The 14,961-nt window shown below is 42.4% G+C and overlaps 1 protein-coding gene across 6 annotated transcripts in view; it reads left to right on the top strand.

Moving 5' to 3' along the window:
* Window positions 1-14,961, top strand: part of PRKG1 (protein kinase cGMP-dependent 1) — a 1,255,886-nt gene that overhangs the window by 786,359 nt on the left and 454,566 nt on the right. For 5 of the 6 annotated variants that reach the window (XM_047825015.1, XM_047825014.1, XM_047825016.1 and 2 more), the window contains one exon: window positions 2,573-2,678. In XM_047825015.1, the coding sequence (XP_047680971.1) occupies window positions 2,573-2,678 (106 nt within the window). Of the gene's footprint in view, window positions 1-2,572; window positions 2,679-6,934; window positions 6,973-14,961 lie in introns of those variants that run through there. The other variant, XM_047825017.1, reaches the window with a different exon arrangement.

Genomic DNA, 14,961 nt, shown 5'->3' with positions numbered 1-14,961 from the left:
AGTCGAAAAATGGTGGCCTACCTCTGATGTGTTCTGAAATTCAGGTTCTTTGCGTGGCTAAAATGAACAAATCAGGAGACTCTAGCTGCTGGCGAGGATGGGGAGAGACGGGAACCCTCTCGCACTGTTGGTGGGAATGCAAACTGGTGCGGCTGCTCTGGAAAACAGTGTGGAGGTTCCTCAAAACGTTAAAAATAGATCTACCCTATGACCCAGCCATAGCACTACTAGGAATTGACCCAAGGGATACAGGAGTGCTGATGCATAAGGGCACTTGTGCCCCAATGTCTATAGCAGCACTTTGAACAATAGCCAAATTATGGAAAAAGCCTGAATGTCCATCAATTGATGAATGGATAAAGAAGTTGTGGTTTATATACACAATGGAATACTACTTGGCAATGAGAAAGAATGAAATCTGGCCTTTTGTAGCAATGTGGATAGAACTGGAGAGTGTGATGCTAAGTGAGATAAGTCAGGCAGAGAAAGACAGATGTTTTCACTCTTCTGTGGATCCTGAGAAACTTAACAGAAGACCATGGGGGAGGGGAAGGAGAAAAAAAAAAAGAGAGAGAGAGAGAGGGAGGGCGCCAAACCATAAGAGACTATTAAAAACTGAGAACAAACTGAGGGTTGATGGGGGGTGGGAGGGAGGGGAGGGGGGGTGATGGGCATTGAGGAGGGCACCTGTTGGGATGAGCACTGGGTGTTGTATGGAAACCAATTTGACAATAAATTTCATATTAAAATCTTTTTCAATGAAATTCAGGTTCTTGGCTGTGTTTTGTCTTTAAGATCGCTAATCGCTTTGTTTTGTTCATCGCATCAATCCCTGCTTCCTATGCCTGACTTCCAGGGCCCCGAAGCAGCCTGCTCTCAAAGATCAGAGAAGCCTGCAGAATCTCAGCCATTCCTGGCTGTCTGATCCTTGCCTGGACTCCCCCAGCCCAACCCCCCCCCTCCCCCACCAGGCTCTTCTCCCCGCACAGGACGTCACCTCCTCTGTCTCCCTCCTAGCTCAGCTTCTGTCAGTTATATAAAGATGCTCCTTCTTGTGAATCTTTTCCTGAATTGGCAGTCCTTTGTGGTTGCATCATCCAGTCTTTGGGTTTGTCTCAGGCAAACAGGTGTTCTGGAAAGGAGCCTGGATTCGGCAGAGGAACTTGAATGTGGCTGGGAGAGCACCTGTGTGAGGATCTTTGTTTTTGCTGATGGCTCATTTTTAAAAGATACTTGGAGCGGAGCCATGCGCATACCGGTCCTTACTGCTTTGTTCCTTTTCTAGTTAACCAAGCATCCTTTTTCTTTTTTCAATGAAGAGCTGGCCCAGAGAGAAGTCATGTTCTAGTTCCTTAGCTTCAAACAGTTTTGCGAGGAAAAATTAGGTACCATTCGAAGATAAGGGTTTACATTAGAACACAGCATTCTCTTGCTCACATTTTCCCCGTTTGATTTGTGTGTTACTCCCAGTCCCTCCCTGCAAGACACACCCATGGCCTCATACTCAGCATTTGCCCCTGACCCCTCCCCCCATATCTCATTCCACACTGGGCTGCCTCTGAGAACTGGGAAGAAGAGAGAATTGTGTTCTTCAGTCTTGGTGTGTTTGGCTCCTTAAACTATAAACTGTCTCCACTCACTTGTCCCGCACAGCCCTTATGTACCCCACTCCCCACCAGTATGACCTATGAATTGGCTTTCTCTATTTGTATGCTAACAGAAAGTATTTGCTATTAGGAAAACTTGCAAACAGACATAAAAATGGAGAGCGTAAGTGTCTTGCATGCCCATTGCACAGATTGTTACCGAGATTTTTAGTATATTCTTTTAAAACCAAAGTTTATCCTACTGGGTGTTTCTGTTACTCTATAGCATCTGCCTTTTTCCAAAACTTGTCTCTTAGTCGTGTGCTCGGTAGCTCACATGGTGTAATTCTGTGATACTCAGTTTGAACACTATTATTCATTGTCAAAGGCAGTCGTAGGTAAGACTAGACATTAAAATTCAACAAACAGATCTCAGAGAACTTCACAGGACAGCTTCGGGCACAGGTTATAATTTGTAAAATAATGAGCTTCATGTAGAAATCATGGTGAAGTTATTATTTCTATCCTATTAAATTCAGCCCTAAACCTGAAAATGGAGTTTTCATTTCTAGTTTTTACAAGTAAAACATGATCATTTGAGTCATTAACACCATTCTGGGTAATTACCAGGGCGTGTTGTGATTAATTGTGAATTTTTCTTTGCTTCCATGTGATGTCCTTCATAGATAGTCTGGAAAGCACTAAAGTTTTTCACTGTGGACTTAGGCATTCTCCTCCCTTAAGGGCAGAAGAGAACCGGAATCTTCCTCTTAGACAATAATACTAGATGGACAATTACGAACTACCTCATGCTAGTAGGAACATTCACTTTCTTAACAAAATGGGATAGCATGATGGGTACCAGCTGTAAATGAAGGTCAATTATTTCCATACTTCTCCTGAATCACTCATATCCCTTCTGCATGATGGGGTTCACGGTTGAAATTGCCTAATTTTTTTTCCTGTTTTCTTTTTCTTTTCTCCAGCTCTTGTGAATGTGAAACTCTGGGCCATCGATCGACAATGTTTTCAAACAATCATGATGAGGACAGGACTCATCAAACACACCGAGTATATGGAATTTTTAAAAAGGTAGGATGCTTTATTTTCTCCTGCTGAGGGTGTTGATGGTCTTTTCAACCCTTTTCCTGGACAGGCAGCTCAGGGCAGCCTTTTCCTTTCATTTCAGTCTTGATAGCCTACAAATTTGTAGAAGCATGAGACTTTGGACTGGCTTCTTCTTTCTGGTTCTGGTACCAGTTTCCATGCTAAGTGACGAAGTCAGAACTTGGGACATTATCTCAGGGAGTGTGGGTCAGAGAAACAAAGGGGAATTTGCTTGAACAAAAAAGGGGTATTGAGTTCATCCCTAACTATTTATCAATTAAAATGTTGATGGTACCTCTCCGGACTGCATCGTCTCTTGTGTAAGATTCCATGTCAAAGGTCAGGTGACAAAGATGGAAAAGTTCCAAAAGCTCATTATCCTTTAATCCCAAGTTTAATTTCCCCACTTAAGTTCATTTTCTGTTGTAGTTCTCAAATATCAAAAGTTTTTTTTCTTTTGATATTGTCTATTTTCATGATTCAGTATAGCATGGGAACTGGGATAAAAAACAGCTTTTCATTTCTTAAGAATACACCGATGTTCACTGAAATGCATTTCTTTGTCTCTAAGCTTATTTTATTTTTTTTTTTAAATTTTTTTTTCAACATTTATTTATTTTTGGGACAGAGAGAGACAGAGCATGAACGGGGGAGGGGCAGAGAGAGAGGGAGACACAGACTCGGAAACAGGCTCCAGGCTCTGAGCCATCAGCCCAGAGCCTGACGCGGGGCTCGAACTCCCGGACCGCGAGATCGTGACCTGGCTGAAGTCGGACGCTTAACTGACTGTGCCACCCAGGCGCCCCTCTAAGCCTATTTTAAAGAAAATACATTATTTCATCCTTAAAAAGAATATTGACAACTCTGACTTTTTTCCAATAAGTTGCTATTTTGTATTTTTTCATTGAAAACAGAACCATCCTTAAGTAATAACGTACAGATTACGTTTGCTAAAGAGGGGCGTATTATCTGTTACAATCATAATTTCTTAGAGCTAGAATATCAAGCTGGTTTTTTCATGGCTTATTTTTGTTTTTGTGAAAGAAATGGTGTAAGGGGAGGTAGAAAATTGAAATCGCATTTTGGGTCAGTGATACATCATAACAGTTACCTGTGGAATTTTCTTAGAATGGAATTTTAATATTCCTTACTTGAGTATTTTATGTAGTTCATTTATTTTCTGATTCATTGTTTATGCATATTTGATTTCCACATAATTTGTTCTTCACGTTCTTGCTAAAGGAACAATAAAACTCTAATTTGATGTCAAGTGGTAATTTTAAAATATAATTATCAGGGTGTTGGGATTTTTCTTCAACATGATTGGGTGAAACATTTAGACGTGGAAATGTACTTTTGTTTGGAATTTAGTACAGTTCGCAAGGAAATTATTCAGACGCCGTCTGTGTGTGTGTGTGTGTGTGTGTGTGTGTGTATCTATATTTGCGTGTGTTTGTTGATACATATGCGTGTGTCTATACTGGTATGTGTGTGAGAAAGAGAATAGAAAGAATACACAGACCAAGAGAGAAAGATGGAGACAGAATAAATTATCATTTTTAAGCTTTTACTTAAAGTGCAATTTACTGTTTTCTTCTGATGGAACCGTATTAGAGAAAGATCCCGATTGGTAATTAATAAAATTCTTACCTGTAGGACAGAGCCTACCTAAGCTCTCAGGTACCTAAGCATTGGGCACTTACGACATAGATTTCCATAATTCCATTCTCTCAAGGAAACGGGGTGTCAGTGCTCATGACCCACATAAGTTTTTCTAAGAGGGGCTGGTTCAGGCAATGAAGTCTCATTGTGTTGTTGCTGGGGTTTTTTGTTTGTTCGGATTTTTGGTTTTAGTTGAATCTGCATATACTCTTATATCTTTTGTATTCACCTAAATTTGTGTTATCTGCTCTGCTGATTCAAACCTTCAATAAGTAAAGTTGGTTCTCCAGAGGGTGTGAATGTATCATGTTGGCCAGCTTAGTGCAGGTGAAGTTTAACTGGTTGAGTTAGAGGTGGGTGCAGACGTTTATTTCCATCCGTCTACTGTCTAAAGAGTCAAGTCCTCACCATTTGTGAAGACGGTGCTGGGAAGGGAGTCCAGAGAGGTGACCAAGGGACCATCGATGCCTGGGGCCAGCTTTAATCTTCCTTAATTATGACTGTGGTTAACTGGTTCTCTCTGACCCTTCGGTGGCTCGCAATTGCTCTTGAATTATGCATGGCCTCATTAGCTGCAAGTTCAAGGCCCTCACACAGCCAACCACCACCTGCTTTCCTGCCTGATTTCTTCTTGCCCCAGGCAAACCGGACAATTCACTGTGCCCAGGCAGTCCTTGGACCCTGATACAGCTCACTGCCTCTGTGGCCATCATTGTTGTTTTGTTTTGCTTTCTTTTGTTTTTTCCCCCCACCTCCCATCAGTGTTAAAATCTTTTAAGATACAACTAAAACCTGCCTCTTGCAAAGATACTAACCTCATTCCACCAAGAAGTAATATTTTCCTTTTTTGAGCTTTGTCTCTATCATGTGTCTCCTTCTCTACTTTGTTTTATTATAACCTGACTATTGAACTTCTACTTTGAGACTATAAACTTGTCATAAATATCTTGGTGCTTGTCTTGCCACAAAACTTACTGATTTGTAGATAGGTAGTTAGTATGACGTTAAGGGCGGGATCAGTACATAATTTGAAGGGCCCAGAGACCAATGAAAATTGGGAGCTCCTTTTAAAAAAATGTCTGTGTGGCTCAGTCGTTTAAGGTCCAACTTTGGCTCAGATCATCATCTCACAGTTCGTGGGTTCAAGCCCCACATCAGGCTCTGTGCTGACAGCTCAGAGCCTGAAGCCTGCCTCAGATTCTGTCTGCCTCTCTCTCTCTGCCCCTCCCCCTCTCATGCTCTGTCTCTCTGTCTCTCTCTCTCTCTTTGGAAAATAAAAATGTCAAAACCCTGACAGCATAGTATTAAACCAAGCATAGGCATCTTCTAAGCTTGGCCTCTATACTGTTGCCCAGGTTGTACACTGATGAAGCTAAACGAGTAATACTGTTTTCTCCTCCATGTTCCCAGGTTATCTCTCTTTGCTGCCACTTATTCTGCAGGGCTGTTAAGAAGTGTGTATACCCTCCCCAAAGGAAATGATAGTGTCAAAAAGTTAAGATGACCAAAATTAACATTTCTATCCTGACTGAAGAATTGTTCATTTCCCTATTACTGATTTTTTTTTTAACATGCATACCACTCTTTTACATCATGTAAATTTTTTTTAAGCTTTATGTAGTCAAGTCAATCAACTTTTTCCTTTAGGGTTTCCTGTGTAGCAAGTCTCACCGTAATAAAATAAAAATGTGGACTCAATGCCTTAAAGTTTGCCTGTAGCAACCTGTGTGTACAGGGAAAAGGGGTGTTTTTCTCTAATGTGCTTGCTAAAAAAAAAAAAGTCCATCTCCATTTTTCTCCCATACACACCTTTATACTTTATATTGAGGAGTTAAAGGAATTGTGATATTCAGAACAGCAACAGCTCAGGTTAAAGAATGGTCTTCCGTGTCTGCTCACGCCCATATGCCTCTCATCCTGTTCATGTTTCTAAACAAGCAGTAAGCTGAGAGGGCCAGAAATGGGACACACCGGGCATATATAAATGTGCTGAAATGGGAAGATTTTTCTCCGCTGTCAGAGTTGGTTTTTATTTTCATTCTGGTGTGTTTACCCATTTTGGAGCTCCCCATCAGGGGGTCTGGCCTCCCTTTCCACGGATTAAATGCCACATCTAACTCGGATTCTACCTCTCTAATCATATTTAGCCATTTTTCCTTTCGTGCCTCTATTTCACATTCCCTGATGTAAACACAGATGTTCCTCGGCAAGCCAAAAAAAAAAAAAAATTAAAAACACAAGACACTATTCAGGGTTTAGCAGGGCTGCTAAGCAGGGCACTGTTGCTATAGGTCCTGTGGTGGTTTTGGTGCTGTGACCATCGTCATCTTGGGCTATGGGAAAATGCTGCTTTTTGAGATGGACTCTGAAAAATGAGACAAATACCTGCCCGAGTTAACTCGTGTTGGCTTTTGCTGCACACTTTCCCTGTGCTGCTCTCGGCTCTGGCCCCGTTTCCACAGGAGCAGCAGAAGGCAGCCGTGTGGCCACTGGGTGGGGAGGTAGGGACTGGGTTTGCTCATGGCCTTGAGCTGACTACGATGCTGACCATCACCCTCTATTTGTTACTTGCCTCGCTGACAAAGGAGAGAACAGCAGGGACCATTTGGAATTTAAGGTACTCTCTGGATCCTGTTCACCCTCAGAAAATGTTTTCTTCATTCACAAAGGGACCTTTTGGTCAGGCAGGCGTGGTGATGTCCTCTTCCTGCCCAAAGTCTGTCCTTGGCTGCTTACCACCCCCTAAGGGGAAGCCTGGGTCTTGAGTGTGGTCTTCGAAGCCCTGCTTTCTGGGGCTGCTATGGGCTTCCCTGGATTCGTGGTGTTCTCCCTCTTGTCCCTCATTCTCTGATCCTCTCTGCTACAGCCACAGGGCTGGCCATCTTTCGTTGCCCTCCTGCGCCATGGCCCCTCCCAGTGGAGCACATCCCGGGAGACTCTTCTCCTTTCGAATGGGAGTCTTTCCGATGGTGATCTGTATAGCACAGCACAAGGAGTATGTCTGCTGGGGCAGGGAAAAAACAAATCTGATCTCTCTCAGATAATTAGAAATTTCTGCTTTGCCCTTTTCTGAGTTGAAAAAGGCATTGCTGCTGTTAACCACCAAGTTTCATACAGTATTCTGAAAATACAGAATTTGAAATTTAGGAGATTTTTGAAGGCCTTTGGTAAAACTTTTTGGTTCCCAGAGGACTCTCCCAGCATAAAGAACTTGGAGGTATTTTCCCGGTCATGTGGTGTGGATCTTCTCCAGCCATTTCTGATTAATGGAAGCTAAGTGATAACCAAGCCCAAAGCTGATGGCCCCAGTGAGGGCCTTACAGCATCCACATCCAAGGAGTCAAGATGAGGAGTGGTCCTTCGGTAAATCGAGGAGCTACCAAGATAGTGCTTCCTTCTGCTGTTTCATGCTGTGTAGTTTACGTATTCCTTACTTCCATCCTTGGGGAGTAAACCTCAACTCTAGTTTGCTCTTGCCTTTTCTCCTCTGAAACAGTACTACTTGTATATACATCTAATGTGTAATTGAATACATATGCTACTTACATGTGCACATTAGGTAACTGACACTCACCTCCCAAAAGAAAGGATGACTTTGCATTGAAACGTCATGCTCCCCTGTTGGGATCAGAATGACTTTCACTATGAGAATAACCTCACCTTGGGTTGGGTTGGTGACTCCTGTCTATCGTCTATACCTAGACTGAAATTTACTGAAACTTGTCTTCCATTGCTTGACGTTTTTTATCATCTGGTAGTTTTGGCCACCACTACCCCCTTCCCCTGCCAACCATCAGGGGCCTATGAAGATGCGTCTTCACGTCTTTGGTCTGATACATGAATGAGACACGTGAATCTAATAATGGGATTTAGAAAAATCTAAGACCTGAGGTCTGTGCCATGCCTGGACTGCGGCTCCCAGCAGATCTTCCGAAGGAAGCTCCTTACTGTGGTGAACTTGATGTGGGGCAGGTTAGGAATACTGTCTTCTTTTCCTCTCCCCAAAAGTAATGTACTTATGTAACCAATTTGATATTACGTAGACTTTTTTTTTTCCTATATTCTGCATGTTTTTCAATCTTGGGATACTGACATTGCTAAAACCCTTACAAATTTCCCTTCTCGGATCTAATTTGAGAACCTGCTAATTTCATTTTCTTATAACTCAATTCAACAGGCTACCTTATTTCTGAGATTTCTATTTTATTCTACATCACACTTACAAAAGTAGAGTCAGGGAGATGTCCATTCAGAGTTGGCAGTGTAGAATAGAACCGTGTAAGGGGATAAGACAGGCCCCTCCTTTCACGTAGGAGGCCACTGAGGCTTAGATTTGTTGAGATGCCCAAAGTCCCATGAGAAATCGGTCATACATTCAGCCCCGTGCCCCTAGGAAAATGGGAAATTCAGCTGTCCTACTGTGTCAATGGACTCCTGTTCAAAATCTCGGGTAAAATTGTCCACCATCTTCCAGTGTTGCACAATTTTCTGGAATATTTGGGGCTTTATTTTTTTGTTTGTTTTTGAAGAATAGTTGACACACATTAGTTCCACGAGCAAAACCTAGTGATCCCACATCTATACGCGCACAAGTGTGGGTGCCATGACTGCACAATGCTATTACAGTATCACTGTATTCCCTGTGCTATACCTTTTGTCCCTGTGACCTCTTCCTTCTTCTAGGGCATTCTTTCATCCTCCTGCTAACGTTGTCCTGTTCCCCCATAAAAGGAGAAATTAACAGCACACAGCTGCACTCGCCATGGCAATTTTGAATGACAGGTGGGGGGTGGGGCCTGAAAATTGACATTTTTAACAACTTCCCTGCCAATGCTCTTGATCCCAATCTGGAGACCACTTCTGGGCAGTTGCTGATCTAGAACATAAGACGAAGATAGAATAAATATTTCAAATATTTCAGTGTTTGCTTGACTTAGTGATGTGAGAAAAATGGGTTTAAATTCTGGCTTCACTATTTATAGGTAAATAGTCTTAGGCAAGTTTATTTTTAATGTTTATTTTTGAGAGAGAGAGAGAGAGAGAGAGAGAGAGAGAGAGAGAGAGAGGCAGAGTGTGAGCAGGGGAGGGGCAGAGAGAGACGGAGACCCAGAATCTGAAGCAGGTTCCAGGCTCCGAGCTGTCAGAAGAGTGCCCGACGTAGGGCTCGAACTCTGGAATTATGAGCTCAGGACCTGGGCCAAAGTCAGCTGCTTAACTGACTGAGCCACCCAGGCACCCTTAGGCAAGTTTCTTTAAACTTAAGCTCAGTTTCTACCAACCAAAAAATAGGGTATCCTCCCACCTGAGGGATTATAATCAGAAATAAACAAAATAAGATAATATTAGCAAATGTATGAGAGTGTGCCAAAGAGTTTTCAAAACACTTGAGATGAATTAACTGTGCTTAATCCTCAGCATGAATCTATAAAGTGTGTGCTAACGTAATTTCAGTTTTACTGAAGAGAGAACTGAGGCCAAAGGCTAAATAGACTAAAGTTCCACAGCTAGTCACAGGGAGAGCCAATAGCCACAGTAAATGTGCTTGTACACTCTGCTCTTAACTGCTTCCAGATCTGTAGGCTGCTCAGATATTAATTCCACCATACTGCTGATCTTCTCAACAGATTGGCATTTACTTTGCCCGGAGATTTGGGCAGCTGGATGACTTGGTTCTTGGTGTCCCTGGGTTTCTCATTCACTATACTTTTCTCTCTAGTAGTACCCTTCCCCCAAACCTCTGGAGATTTTTGTTTGCTCTCATTCCCCTAAGGGTATGTATTCAGAGATCAATGCTCCGTAATAACCTAAGAGCTGTCACTGTGATTGGTGGTAAAGAAAAGTGATGATGTCTTAGAATTGCATTGGCTCAGTGGAGGGGCCTTTAGTTGTCTGGAAATTCACCACCTTTTTGGAAGCAGGCACCATGATTTCTGAAGTGGATATTACATGATCAAGAGCCCAGGATCACTGTCTCCTGGCATCAGACATTCAGGCATCGATGCTTCTGGCTTGTCCTGAGGTTCTCCGGTACAGGTGGTGGTCTTTAACCCATTCTTGCTTGGGTTGTGTTCTGTGACCTTATTTTGAACAACTGGACTATTGGGACGTTTGCCAACAGAATAGCTTTGGTACACATGAGCCTGAAGAAATCAAGAACCTACTTTGGGGATCACAAATTATGTAAGGAGCAACAGTACAGTCTAATCAACCTGAGATATTTGCGGAACATCAGAGTCCTGATCCCACTTTCCCTAGACTTTTCTCCTATAATTTGCAAGGAGAGATGGTAAAAGAAGGCTCCTATGAAAATAGTTCTAGGGATTTTAGACTTTCTTTTTTTTTTTAATTTTGAGGAGTAAGTTACCTATTTATTAAGCTCTTAAGCTTTGAGCTTTAATAGAGGTTTTCTAGAAGATTGTGAAACGTGTGTTAGAATTAAGCTTAACAGAGCTGGCGTAGCTGAAATTTGAAGGGAAATATCACAAAGGTGTTCGAAGAGGCGCTTTCTTCTCCCACGTACGACCACCTGCTCAGTCCATCTTGCGGTAGCAGACGCATTCTCATCAAAGATGACACCAGGGGCAGATACATATAAAAGTGGCGATTAATTTCATGTTGTCATTGAGCATTTGCACAGATGTCTCCATCGTGATGGCTTTTTTTTTTTAAGAAAGTGTCACCTCTGATATTTGCATGTTGTTCATTGATTATAAAAGTTCTACACTTTCCCATATAGCATGCTTCCTCCACGTGTGTAAATTCCTTCTAATCCTTACAAATAATAAGATACCCAGTTTACGGTGTTTGTGGCTAAAATCTCCCATTTGAGTCAAACAATGAATTTCCTACAGATTGGTCTTGTTCAATCCTGGGGAAGATGAGGCTTCAGCCCAGGGATTGATGTGCCTCTCCCAGAGTCTGGGCTGGGGGGGGGGGGGGGGCGGGGATGAGTCCTTTGGGGATGCTAGGCTAACTTTCCATCCCATGACCCTAAGGATAGTTTCTCAACACCCCGGGGGGTGGGGTCACAAAACTAAAGCAGTGTGACAAAGCAGTTTGATATTCCTCTGTTCTGTTGTTATGGTCTTGAACCTTACAAACTCTTCCTGCAGCCAGTCTCGTTTCACTTGTGTATCTTTCACACTGAGCCTCGTTGAGGGCGTCTGGGAGGCAGTCCTTTTCCAGAGTCGACTCCGTAATGAACAGGTCAGAAGGATGCCACAAGCTACTGGGGAAAAGAAAAAAGTGGGCTTCTGACATCCCGGCCTGCTGGATTTCTCCACTTGACATAGAAACCTACTTCCCCACAACTGGAGAGGAATCAGAAATTCTGGAGTGGGGCAAGGACATGGTGTTGAGGGCAAGTAAACGTCAGGGTGAGTTCAGCCACCGTGTAATCTGATCTGTCCTGGAAAGGGGAGAGAACATCAGTTCCTTTCAAAAAGGAAAGCAAGTAGGGACACCTGGGTGGCTCAGTAGGTTAAGTGTCTAACTTCGGCTCAGGTTACTGGATGGAGCCCCGCATCGGGCTCTGTGCTGACAGTGCAGAACCTGCTTAGGATTCCCTCCCTCCCTCTCTCTCTGTCTGTCTCTCTGTCTCTCTGTGTCTCTGTCTCTCCCCTGCTGTGTGCATGCTCTCTCTCCCTCAAAAATGTGTAAACATTTAAAAAAAAAGACCAGGAAAGAAGTGGAATGTGCATCCTAGTTTCTCTTTGTAGCTGGTTGTGGCTTTGGCTTGGAATAAAGTTAGTCCTAATGGATTTACCGATAGGTTTTTTACCAAGGTGAAGTCCAAAGCTCCGCATCTGGCTGTTGAGTGGTGTGGGCATGGGCATCTCCGAGCCAGACCCTCCTGGTTTGCTGCTTGATTTGGGGTGCGGGGAGATAGCTCCCAGGAAAGGGAAGCCCTTAGAGAGAGCCCCTGGCGTGATGCTTGGTGACAGAAGTATGGGCTGAATTGGGATCACTCCCCCACAGCGAGAGTGTTGGCATAGCAGTGAGGGAAATGCGGGGGGGGGGGGGGGGGGACACAAACAAGAACAAAACGGCCTGCACCTGCTGCTTCACGTACATTATCTCACGTGATTTTGACAGGCTCTTTTGAGGGCAGTGGGGTGCTCCTCCCCTTATTTGAGGAGACATCTGGAGTTTTTAAAATGAACAACGTCCCCACCATCACACAGCCAGATTCAAAATCAGGCCCCACTTAAAGTCCTTGTTCTCTTCATCCCATCAGGCAAACTTCCTGAAAATGGGTGACATCACAAAAATCAAGATGTCAGTGTTGATCATTTTTTTCTAATAGAATGAACATGTCATTCGAAGATTGGCACAGAATTCATGGCAAATGTGTATAGTGGCACCCAAGATTGTTATTTTTTGTTTTATGTTGTTCTTTATTTTTGAGAAAGATATAGCTGGGAAAGGGCAGAGAAAAACATGGGGACAGACAGCAGAGAGTCTGATGTGGGGCTCAAACTCACAAACCCTAAGATCATGACCTGAGCCAAAGTCAGACGCTTAACTGACTGAGCCACCCAGGCACCTCCAGAAATTTATTTCTTGATACATTTTAACAATTGCAAAAAGTTCCTGGTGTGTGTGTGTGTGTGTGTGTGTTTGAGTGCGATCATGCATCCATCCAACCGTCCATGAATCTTGAGGTTTAAATCATTTAAAAACAGAGGAAGATTTTTTTCTTAAGAATCTTGTGATAAGCATGCCATTTGAAAATTGACCTCGTATTTATACAATAAGCGATGCAATGTTTATGCTGGAGCCCAGGACGATTCCAGCTGAATAGCACAACTTGGGTTTTGCTATAAACATACAAAGAGAGTTGAAAGTTACTCAGTACTTTTCAAAGAATTAGATGAATTCTGTTTTCTCATTTGCCTGGATGGGGTCCAATGGGTAAACATTGTATTCCATGTTTGGGAAAAACTCCTCAAGTGCTCTGCTCTGTTGTGCAAACACAGACACATCAAAGTTGCCTTGGAGGATGGATTTTTTTATTATTTTCAAGAGAACTCAAATCCGCAAGTAGATCTAACACAAACATGGCCAAGATTTAGTGTACTGAAAGAAAACTATTACAATAAAAGGACGTTAATGCCAGGGAATTCTGAATTCTTAAAAAAAAAAAATCTCTTTTGGTTTATATGTACCCTGAACTCTCCTTACTTAGAGATAAGGCTGTTGGTTGAAATGACATCCTGGTGTTGGGGGCAGGGTGTTGGGAGGATGAGAGATGGTTGTTGTAACTGTTAATCTGAGTTTTAATACTGCCTGGATTAAAAATAGGAAGACAGACTGCAAGAGTATCCAACGAAGGAGTCTACAAATAGGTGCACGCTCACCAGCAAGAAGTTACTGACTTGTCAGTGGTTAATGAACGGTATTCTATCTAAGTGGCGTCAAGTCAAACTTCCTTCTTAACTCATCCCATTTCTGCCTCCTTCTCTTCCTTTGTCCTTCGTTTGCTTCCCTTCCTTCTCCTCCCCTTCCCCCCTCCTCCCCCTCCTTCTTCTCTTTTCTCTCTCTGTCTCACTGGAAACATCCAGATGTAGGAGTGTAGCCAAGATAGTCAAAAGCTTCTTAAGGATAAGGTTTACGTACAAAGAGCATGTGATCAAAAGTTGTGTTTGTTTTTTTAATTTGAAGCAGCATATTCTGCAGTGTTAAAAATAGTCCTCTCAGAGACTTGTCACACAAGGTGAAAGGTGTGCTCAGTACTTAGTTGTAATGACTAAAGCACTTGGCAGAATCTAGAATTCTAAATACTGGACATGTAGAATTAGCCCAAATCATATTTGTTACATGTGTAAACATAGAAAACGTAGATTTTTGTACTGATTAAATCTGTGAAAATTGCAGTCTCCCCTTGAAAAAGTTGTTCACTTACTTAGCCCAGCTTAAAGTTGTGTTGCCCACCTGATCATGGTAGCCCACCCCATCTTGGCCTGCTGACCCCAGCTCTGATCTGCAGAAGCCCAATGAGTGTTAGTTGGGCTAACAACTAAACAACTTTTTACTTGAGTGTGAGGCCCTCTAACATAACTAGACAAAAGATAATCTGTTTTTTTATTTTTTTCTAATCAAGATTTTCAGAAGAGAGGTTTCTCCTATCACTAACATTTGTTCTTTAACTTCTTAAAATAACTTTAGAGTTACAAAAAAATTGAAAATACGCTATGGAGAGTTTCCATATACCTTTCACCCATCTTTCCCTTAGATGTAACCCTGGTATATTTATGGGACCATTTATAAGCTTTGGTATAGCCGTGGTACCCTGATCAAAACTAAGAAATTAACATTGGTACAATACTATTAATTGCACTGTAGATTGTATTCTGGTTTCTGTTCCAGGGTCCAATCCAGGGTACTTCATTGGATTTAGTTTGGATTTAGTTTTTTCCTTAGGTTCAACCTGTGATGGTTTCTCAGTCTTTCTTGGTCTTGTATAACTTTGTTTGGGAGAGTAGTGATTAGGGTTTTTCTTAGAGCATGTCTCTCTATTCAGCACTAACACCTGTTCTTCATCATCCGTGTTAGATTGTTCTGGAATCTATGTCTGTGTCTGATTTCTTTAAGTAGTTTTTTTTTT

Source organism: Prionailurus viverrinus, chromosome D2 (genome assembly GCF_022837055.1).
Source record: "Prionailurus viverrinus isolate Anna chromosome D2, UM_Priviv_1.0, whole genome shotgun sequence".
In the NCBI taxonomy this organism is placed as follows: Eukaryota; Metazoa; Chordata; class Mammalia; order Carnivora; family Felidae; genus Prionailurus; species Prionailurus viverrinus.
This window is presented reverse-complemented; position numbering and strand designations above follow the sequence as displayed.